This window comes from Phascolarctos cinereus, unplaced genomic scaffold (assembly GCF_003287225.1).
Source record: "Phascolarctos cinereus isolate Bilbo 61053 unplaced genomic scaffold, phaCin_HiC Scaffold_5;HRSCAF=322, whole genome shotgun sequence".
In the NCBI taxonomy this organism is placed as follows: Eukaryota; Metazoa; Chordata; class Mammalia; order Diprotodontia; family Phascolarctidae; genus Phascolarctos; species Phascolarctos cinereus.
The window spans coordinates 277,923,333-277,934,299 of NW_027555958.1; the positions used below are offsets into that span (position 1 = coordinate 277,923,333).

General features: G+C 37.5%; 1 protein-coding gene across 1 annotated transcript in view; it reads right to left on the reverse strand.

Annotated features, from left to right (window-relative positions):
* The window catches only part of WIPI1 (WD repeat domain, phosphoinositide interacting 1), a 61,763-nt gene that overhangs the window by 50,532 nt on the left and 264 nt on the right, over positions 1–10,967 (reverse strand). The window contains exon 2 of the mRNA XM_021000919.2: positions 6,772–6,854. Within this exon, the coding sequence (XP_020856578.1) occupies positions 6,772–6,854 (83 nt within the window). The remainder of the gene's footprint in view (positions 1–6,771; positions 6,855–10,967) is intronic.

Here is a 10,967-nt window from a genome sequence, read left to right on the forward strand (position 1 = left end):
CTTGTTTATCTAGTCTATTCCACTGATATTTTTCTGTTGTTGTTGTTGTTTTTTAAAATTAGTATCTAAATACTTTTGAGGACTACTACTTCATAACACAGTTGGAAGTCTTACTTTCCCCTAAATTCCGTGGTCAGCACCCACCATACAATTTTTCTATCCCTTTCTATGGCTGCTAAAGAGTCACAAAATTGAGTTATCTTCATTTACTACAAATTCATAGTGAATAAGCTCAGCTAGATCCTTGCTCAACAATCCTGTTGTCCTATTCTCATTGACTCATCTAATTCTCCACAATAACTCCAAAGCTTTTCTTCTCTTCTCCTCAACATTCCCTTACTTGCAACAGATGACCTAACCACTTATTTCAATGAACATTGGAGCCAACTGAAAAGAACTCCTTCATCTATCCTCTCCCATTTCTCAAATCTCTAATAACAGCATCCTTTCTCTCTGGCCACAGAAGATGAGCTATCCCCATTCCTAAGACTAATTCTTCTAAATAGCTTTGAAAGTCACACACTGGCATTTCCAATCAAGACAGCTGCCCAAGCGGGAGGCAAACCACCCAGCTCTCACATACCTTCTCTAGCAAACTTTTGAAATTTTTAAGGACTCAATAATAATTAAGAATGCTGTGAAAATACAATAATTCACTTTTTCTTCCTCAGAACTGAACAAAAAGTCAACCAAAAGCCTGAGGTCAAGAAGAAAGATATTTTAGCTGTAATTTTTTTTGTAAATGTAAATTGTAAATTTTTGGTAAATATTCATCCATTTCACATGTTGTCAAGTTTTCTGCATATAATTATGCAAAATAGTTGCTAATAATTTCCTTTATTTCCTCTTCATCTTTTGTGAATGCTTTTTTCATTCTGATATTGTCAGTTTGGTTTTCTCTTTTTTTGAAGATCAGATTTGCTAATAATTTATCTATTTTGTTATCTTTTACAAAAAAAATCCAGCTCCTAGTTTTAATTATTGATAAATTAATTCTTCTTTGATTTTCTACTTTAGTGTTTAGGGTTTTTAATTTGCTGTTTTTCTAGTTATTTCATTGCATGCCTACCTAATTCATTGACCTCTTCTGTCTCTCTTTTGATGATGCAAATGTTTAGAGAGATAAATTTTCTCTTAAAAACTAACGTGGACCCTTTGACCTAGCAATAGCACTTCTAGAGCTGTATTCCAAAGATATCATACAAATGGGAAAAGGACCTGCATGTACAAAAATATTTACAGCAGCTCTTTTTGTGGTGGCAAAGAACTGGAAATTGAGAGGATGCCCATCAATTGAGGAATGGCTAAACAAGTTGTGGTATATGAATGTAATTGAATACTATTGTTCCATAAGAAATGATGAGCAGACAGACTTCAGAAAAACCTGGAAAGACTTGTATGGTCTGATTCTGAGTGAAGTGAGCAGAACCAGGAGAATGTTGCACACAGTAACAGCCACGTTGTGCGATGACTAACGTTGACAGACTTAGCCCTTCTCAGCAAAGCAAGGAACTAAGATATCTCCAAAGGTCTCATGATGGAAAATGCTATCCACATCCAAAGGAAGAACTATGGAGTTTGAATGCAGATCGAAGGATACTATTCGCTATTTTTTTCTTCTGTTTTGTTTTGTTTTCTCTTTCTTGTGGTTCCTCCTATTGGTTCTAATTCTTCCTTACAACATCACTAATGTGAAAATATGTTTAACAGGAATGTATATGTATAGTAAATAGCAGATTGCACACCGTCTTGGGGAGGAAGGTGGGTAGGGAGGGTGGGAAAAATTTAAAACTCAAAAGCTTCTGGAAGTGATTGTTGATAAATCAAAATAAATTAATTTAAAAAACTACTGTGGAATATCCCAAAGTATACTGTCATTCTCTTGGATAGATTCTCTACCATTTCTATGATTTGTTTTTTGACCCACCAATTTTTTCTGAGTAAATTCTCCATTTAAGTTTTAATCCTCTCTCAAGAGATCCTTTATTGATTATAATATTGAATGCATTGTGGTAAATATATATATATATATATAATATATATATATATATATATATATATATATTAACATTTCTGCTTTTCTACATTTATGTAAAGATGTTATAAAATATTAAGAATGTGTGTATTCCTTTTTATTCCCATTCAATAACAGCCAGATACCTATCATTTTGTGTATTTCCCTCCAACATATCCTGTTCTGCTTTTAACTCTTTGTCCCTGGTCCCCTTTTTACAAAGAAGGTGGTAAAAAGGAAGGAATGTGATCAATGCTAGTTATATATAACTGAAGCTAGCGTTTCCCTATTCTTGTATCTTCTCTTTTCCTCCTCCCTACTTTAATCACTTAAGACTGTTTTTGTTTTGGGAGGCAATTGGGGTTAAAGTAACTTGCCCAGGATCACAAGCTAACCAGTGTCTGAGGCCAGAATTGAACTCTGGTCCTCCTGATTCCAGGACCAGTGCTCTATCCATTGCACTAGCTAGTTGCCCCTGACATTAGATCTTGAATATTTATTTCTCCTCTTATTAGAAGATAAGCATTTCATCATCATTTTATTGCTTTCAAGTACTCAAATGTGTTTATCTTTCCAGGGTTTTTTTTTTGCCTCTGTCAAAAGTTTCTACTTTTTCAAAGTTTCCACTCAGCTCTAATCTTTTCATCAAGAATGTTTCAAAGCCTTCTATTCAATTCCACTAATGGTCCTTTTCCCCCTAGTCTTACAATGTAAGTTATCGTTAGTTGTTAGCCATTATCTTTTGGAATATGATATGCCATGACTCCTTCTTCTTCTTCTTCTTCTTCTTCTTCTTCTTCTTCTTCTTCTTCTTCTTCTTTTTAGGCAATTGGGGTTAAGTGACGTGCCCAGGGTCACACAGTTAGTAAGTGTCAAGTGTTTTGTCTGAGGTCAGATTTGAACTCAGATCCTCCTGACTTCAGGACTGGAGCTCTATCTACTGCACCACCTAGCTGCCCCTCATGATTTCTTCTTTACAGCAGTAGCTGTCAAGTCTTGTGTGATCCTGACTGTAGTTCGTGGTATCTGAGCTTTCTGTCTGGCCATTTGTGGTAATTTTTCTTTGACCTGGGGGCTCTGAATTTTGGCTATGATGTTCCTGGGAGTTTTTCACCTCGATGCTTGTTCCATGAGTAAACTTGGAAAATTTAGCTCGCTTTCCTGGGCCTTGGTTTCTTCCTCTATAAGATGGGGGAAAGAGAGGTAGGCTCTATGACTATTTTCTCTCTCATTCATCTTCAGAGGGCTTTTTTGCTATTGATACCTCATCTGACTACAAACATGCTCAGGTTTCCCCAATCTAAAAAAAAAGCCATTTTACTACCAAGTCACATATTTCTCTCCTCCTCCTCTTCACTGCTAAACTTCCTGAAAAATCTATCTCTAAGGCCTCCATTTCTTCATTCAAAACCTTTTGATTTGGCTTTCACTTATGCCACGGTACTAAAGACATTCTAACGTTATTAAAGACTAATTACTAAATCAATGATCCTTCCCCCCTTTTCATTCTCCCTGATTTCTCTATAACTTTTTTTCAAACAATGAATCACTGTTTCCTTTTGTTTCCTCTCATTTTCTATCTTCAGATATTCTTGTGGTTTTCCTCTAATCTCCCTAATTTTTCCTCTCATTCACTGATTTGTCATCCTCTTCTAAACTCCTTAATACAATCTCCCTCGTCAATTCATTCTCATGGCTTTAACCATGACCTCCAAAATGGCTCTCTTCATGCTCCAGACCTAAGCCTCCAAATGCCTACAGGTTCCAAACTAAGCTGTTTGTTTCCCCCATATCCTCTCTTTAGACTTCACCTCTGCCACTTCCATTTACCTTGTATTCCTTCTCTTTACCATGTCCTGTGGAGCCCATAATCTCCCTCACATCTGTTTCCAACCTCTCTATTCCCCCAACTCAATCACCTTAGCACATGTCCTTATTCCTATCTACCTGAATTGATTTTAATATTCTTCCAACAGATCTTTTAGTCTCCACTTTTCCTCTACTCCAATCTACCCTTCACATATTTGCCAGGGTAATCTTTTTTATGTATAGATCTAGTCACGTCACTACTCTGTTAGAAACTCTTTATCAGGTCCCTAGGCAGCTAGGTGGTGTAATGGATAGAGTGTCAGATCTGGAGTCAGGAAGACCTAAGTTCAAATCCGACTTCAGACTCTTACTAGCCATGTAACCCTGGGCAAGTCACTTAACCCTATTTGCCTCAGCTTCCTCATCTGTAAAGTGAACTGGAGAAGGAAATGGCAAACTACTCCAGTATCTTTGCTAAGAAAACCCTAAATAAGGTCATGAAGAGTCAGACATGACTGAACAACAACAATGAGGTCCCTATTGTCACTCAAGTAAAGATAAAGTTCTCTTGCCTGACACTAAAAGCCCACTGTAATCTTTTGCAACCTTACTTTTCCTGAACTCTCCTCCGTGAACATATGTTCTAGCCAAAAATCAAACCACTTTATGCCTATGTTCATATTGCTTTATGCTTGGTATGTTCTCACTCTTTCTGCCTACTGAATTCCTATCCATCCTTTAAAGCCCAACTTAAACATTATCTCTTCATGAAGCCTTTCTCAGTTTCCTACCTGTGTTTCTACCCTCCCTCTCCTCTAGCCCTTTTTCCTTGGTCTTCACATTATATTTTATTCTGCATCTCTCTAATTCATTTATCACATAATACTGATAAATAGTTATCTATTTGTGTTTTCCTCCTACTAGGCTGGAAGGTCTGAAAGGGCAGAGACCTTGTTTTATCAGAACTTTGTATGACTCTCCAACACTTAGCACAGTGTTCATCATATAGTGGAGAGTGAATAAATGTTTGTTAAAATATGTGTTTTCTGTCTAATTCACTGAGATGTGAGAAAAAATTGAGATGTCTTTTACAAATAAGTTCAAGTCTGATTTATATCAACATATGTACACATATCTTAAAAATTTACCATTTCACTGTCTTCCTGGAAGAGCCACAGTTAGTAAAATAAATTAAACATATGTTCTTTACAGTATTTCTTAGAAGCTGAACTATTTGTGCTACCAGATTATTTAGCCTGAAGGGAATTATTCCTGAGACTAAATTATTTTAAAATATACAGCAGAAGCCTTAGACCTCTGTAGTATTCATACCATATATGTAAATAAGGTAGGTGCTATTATTAAAGTTAAGACTAAGTTTTTTATACTTCCATAACCACAGAAGCAAATGTTGCAAATCTTCCACAGGCTGACAAGCAATAAGACGTAAGTTACCTATTGGTTCAAAGACCAGTTGCCTATTGGTTCAAAGCCCATCATAACCTACCTCCCCCAATCTTTTTCAGTCTTCTTACACCTTACAGCCTGCCATGTATTCTTCGATTTGGTGGGGCAGTTAGGTGGCACAATGGATAGAGTGCCAGGCCTAGAGTCAAGAAGATCTGGGTTAAAATCTGACCTCAGACATTTACTAGCTGTGTGACTCTGGGCAAGTCACTTAACCCTTGTTTGCCTAAGCTTCCTCATCTATAAAATGGAAATAATAAAAGCACCTACCACCCAGGGTTGTTGTGAGGCTCAAATAATAATTGTAAAATTATTAGCACAGTGCCTGGCTCACTATATAAATGTGAACTATTACTATTATTATACCGGTCAATGTCAAACAAGACATTCTCTCTTGCAGCTCCAGGAATTTTCACTGGCTGTCTCTCATGTATGGAATTCATTCCCTCCTTATCTCTGCCTCTTGGCTTCCTTTAAGTGCCAGATAAAATCTCACCTTCTACAGGAAGCCTTTTCCAATCCCTCTTAATTCTAGTACCCTCTTTTTTTGATTATTTCTATTCATTCTGCATATAGTTTGTTTGTACAGTTGTTTGCATCGACTGGATTGTGACCTCCTTGAAGGCAAAGACCATCTTTGGCCTTTCTTTGTATCTCCAGAGCTTAGCACAGTACCTAGCACATATAATAAGGCACTTAATAAATGCTTACTAAGTAGTTCAATAAAATAGTAAATATAACATAAAATAATAATAGTTGCATGATATAATGGATAGAGCACCGGAATGGGACTTAGAAGAACCTGATTCAAGTCCACAGGCTGTGTGACCCTAGGCTAGTCACATCCTCAGAAAGCCCCAAAGAATTTTCAAAGACTATAAATTGCAGAACAGTTGCTGATCTGCACTGGCAGGAGGAATTTCTTTTCTGGGAGTCCCTTCTACCAATTAAATCATGCCTATACCAAAAAGAAGAAAAAAAGAAAAAAGCTCCCATTTATACAACACTAAAGCAGTTAACTCACAACAATTTGCTGAGGTAGGTAATGTGTATCATTATACACATCTTACAAATGAGGAAATTAAGCTCCAGAGAGATTAGGTGACATGACTAAAGTCACAAAACCAGTCAACTGCAAAGCCAGGGACCGAACCCAGGTTTTACAATTTCACTTCCCCTTCTACTACAACATGTTACTTCTTATTTGTAATTAAAACCTAAGAAAATGTGTTAACAAAGCTATCTCAAATAAGGGGATTTCATAATACAAGGGAATTTTACCTGAGTCATCATCTAACAGATCAGTAATTGCCTTCCCCTAACCTTTTGTTTTAAAGCAAGATGAGACAATACCCTAATCCATTTCAAATCCTGGAAAACCAAGACTAAGTTTATAAAGGAAAGGAAGGAGGGTTCTCCAATGCTAGAAATTAACATTTAAAATGATGACTAAGTAGGAATGAAATTAAACAATGACTTACTGCTTTCATGGACTTGGTCCAGTTGTTCCACAGAACTCAAGGAAAATAACCTATACCCAGTTTTCGTTCCAATTGCTAGGGATCTGCAATAGATAAAAGATAGAATGGAAATGACCAGATGCATTGTAGTGGACTGGAGTGTAATGGAGACTAATGAAACAAACCCTCTTTCTCTCCTCTCAATCAAGTAAGGCACATTGTCTGCCAAGAACATACACACACACACACACACACACACACACACACACACACACACACACACACACAGTCTGACTCTGAACTGGTAAATTCTTATATAATCAGGTACTTGTTTGCAAGCAGGCACAGTTATAATCAAAATGAAGGGGTCAAATTAAATTTCAAATGCAAGCTGTAAATTGGCTTTTTTCTTAATGATATGAGAGTCTACTAAGTACATATAGCTTTCTTAAAAGTTAACTAGCAATGAGATAGGGGTATTTCTGAATTGTCAATTACTGCTGACCCTCTCTGGTACTTAGGAGTTGTTTGGTTTGCTTTAGAAGTGAAATAAAGATGGTGAAATTGAATAGCAAATAGCTGTTCTCCATCAACTCAAAAAAGTAATGATGGAATAAAATCTATCATCCTAAACCATAGATTTATACTGACTAAACTGTGCATAAGAAATCAAAATACTCAGTAAATTTAGGTTTTAAATAAGTCAAACCAATTATTTGGCACAATTTAGACAAAATAAAAATGAATATGATTTAATTTTTCACGTTTCAAGTAGGTGATGTAAATAATCTTTAAGTGTAACTCCTTGACTTCCATGAGGAAATAACCCCAGTTGACTACAGAGAGGCAGGCCAAGATTTTCTTGAATCCAAATATGTTTTCAGCTTACTATTTGTTCCTAATAATGTGCATCTAAATTAGCAGTGAACAAAAATATCCTAGTATAACAGTAAGCAGAGGCAGAGTTGTATAGAAGATTTTGTTTTGGATTTGGAGACAAGGAAAATGTAGATTGGACCCTTGTCTCCAACACTTAGTAGTTGTGTGACCATGGGTAAGTCACTTAACCTCTCTTTATTTCAGTTTGCAAAATGAGGATGATAATAATACCTCCAATACCTAAACCTCTAATACCTTCCCCTAAAGTTCTTATTTTGTCTGGACCCAGGATTTCATTTGTGTAGGTAATGCTCAGTGAGAAGCCTCCCTTAATCTATGATACATACCTGTTCTGCCTGGGGCTTGAAGAGGTTAAGTGACTTGCCCAGGGTCACAAAGCCACTTGTAGCAGCAGGATTTGAATCTAGGTCTTGCTGAGTCAGAGGTCATTCTCTAACCACCAAAATACGCTGTATCACAACATTACTAGGGATCAAATGAAGCATCTGTAAAGTTCTTTGCAAAACTTGAAGTGCTAAGTAAAATGTATTTTATTATTATCCACTTTGGTGAAATTATTAGGGGTAAAACTTAAACTTTACAACGAAGTATATATTAAAGTGAAGTAATGACCATTATTATAGGGCTGGATGGCTATAGCCTTTTCTTTCATTAACATAAAGACTGGACTTCCACACCTTCTAATTATATGCTGATACAGCCAACTTCTACAGAGCATAGTAACTGTTCCTGTCTTTAATAACCTCAACCAGCTGAAAAGCCAGTCTTAGGTTAAACATTTGCTTAAAAAATAGGGTTCTCTTAGCTTGAGAACCAGTATAGCTACAATGACTGAAAAAACAAACCAAGATCCCAAGAAGAACTTACTTTATTTCTTTAAGATAAACAAAGAAGCATTTAGCTACATACCTAAATTATAAATTTATGGAGGGGGTTGGGAAAATATTGCTTATTGTCATATAGCATTGACTAAAATACTTAGCACTCTATAGTAATTTTCAAATAGTGCTGTTACTTCAACCATGGAGCAAAGTATCCTCATTTTATCTGTGGGAAACAGTATGATTTCTATTAATTCAAAATTCTGATAATTAGCTATAAGATCTAGACAACAGGCTGAATTTGAACCAAGGACTTCCAATTTCTAGATCTTGTTTTTAAGATTTACTACATTAGTGACTTCTTACTTACTGCTTCGTATGAAAAGAGGCTCCAAAAAGCCCCTTTTCTTAAAAGTGTGTGTTATTAACACAGACATTCATGAGGTACGTCTTTTACATTCTTGAGTGTCAACCTACACCTTTACAAAGAATACAATTACACACTAAATATGTCTGATGATGGGCACTGATTTATTTTAAAACCATGTCATTTAATCCACGGTTCACAGGGACTATAATGACAACTTTTATTTATAGAAGAGATTAGACTGTCCAACAGAGAGCTTCCATCTTTAAAAAAAAAAACTGAAATGACAGTAGGAACTGAGGAAGTTAATCAAACATCCCCACAAATCTGAAAATAATGTGCTTAACAGTTAAGTAGCTGATATTTTCAATGATGTTAAAGAAAACACTACCATAAAAGTTAACTACTTGAAATCCATTATAAATTGGGTTTTAACATAAATTTTCAGGCATCTACTATTAACTTGTAAAAAGATTCCCTTTTTTCAAACCAGAATGCAATTGGGAAGAGCAATATCACCCAGGCATTTCAACAGCCACACCTTCTTGCAAAACACATCTTACAAAACTTTAAAATGTTATCAAGGCTAAACTGTTGTGAGGCTCAGTTACACAAAGCTTTTCAAACAAAGGCACATTGTGAAGCACAGTAGGTTTTAAAATAAAAACAGGGTGAATGGACAGCTGGGCTACATAAGAGTACATGGTGACCTTAATTATACTACTATAATGTCCAATATTAGCATAGCTTTGAAGCTACCTTGGCTCAGGCAGGAAGTATACTCAGAAGAATAAATAGCATTTATATAATGCTTTAAATATGTCTCTCACTGCAGCCTCCCCATAACCCTGTGAAGTAAATGCTATTATTATTCCCATTTTACAGTTAGGGTCAACGAAAACTGGCACAACCAGAAGTGAGAACAGGAGGTAGCCAACTCTCAGATGATCTGGGACTACATATGAAAGAAGACTTCCATATGGTTGTAAGGAAAACACTTAACAGCTTCGTGAAAAGAGGGAGTCTAGTGTATTGGGTCAAAACACCTAAATTACAGTTTAACAATCTCACGCTGTGGTTAAGCAACTACAACTAACAACCAGGCCCAAAGAGAGGAGAACCAAAGAGATATATATTAAGCTCCCTGAGGGCACAGACCCTTTTTTCCCCTTTGTATCCAGTACCTAGCAAACTACCTCTGCACTTAACAAAAAATACATGTTGAATTTCATTTCAGACAATGTGATGCTCAACTCCGCTGCAAAAGGTAACATTTGTGCAAAAGCCTCTTCTGATTTAGAAAAAAGGGTTCTGGTTCTGTCACAGGAGATGAATGAAAAGCCAAGCAGAAGCCAAAACTATAGTGCCTTAAGACTGATCGGATAAATGGCAAGCAGGCTGTCCTAACATCAAGGTTGGACCAGAGCAGGAAAGGATTAGTTGAAAAGACTGCCACATCTTTGTACCGAGTCCCAGCGCAGTTGCCACGTTACCGTGGTTGGGACGAATGGGAAAACAATCCTTTACACCCGTCCTCCAAGATCCCCTCTCTAAACTCCTCTAGCACGTTCATGAGGTCAACAAGCAGTTTTGAAACGCCTACTATGTGCAAGGTTTCAGCTTCTCATTTCTCAAGCTACTCTCCTCTCAGCTTTGACCAAACTGCGCTGTTCCCTTTCTCCCCTCTCCTCCTCCTGTCTTCCCACCATCGGACTGACCCGCTTTTTTCTGCTTTCTTCCTTCTTTCCTCCCCTCTCCCTCCCCCTCTCCTGGCTTGAGCTGAGCAGCCTTTGGTTGGGGTGGAACTCGCTTTGAATCCCAGGGTTGAAAGTAGGTATTGGGAGATGGGCAAGTCGGGGGTTGGGGTGGGGTGTCAGAGAATCATGTGACCCTCACGTGACTGTCAGTCTCTCAGTCCTCTCTCTTTCTCTCTCCCACCCCTCCTTCACCCCCCAAATCGTCCAACAGCGGCGACACGACACCTCTCCCCTTGCTGGCCGCCTCCACTAACTCTTAAGGGAATGAAGGAAGTCGTCAGCCCGGCACCGATCGCGACAGGCCCCACCCCACCCCCGGCTGGGAGTCGCAAGGCGATAGGCCTCGGAGGGGTGGAGGTGGCAGCGCTGCTT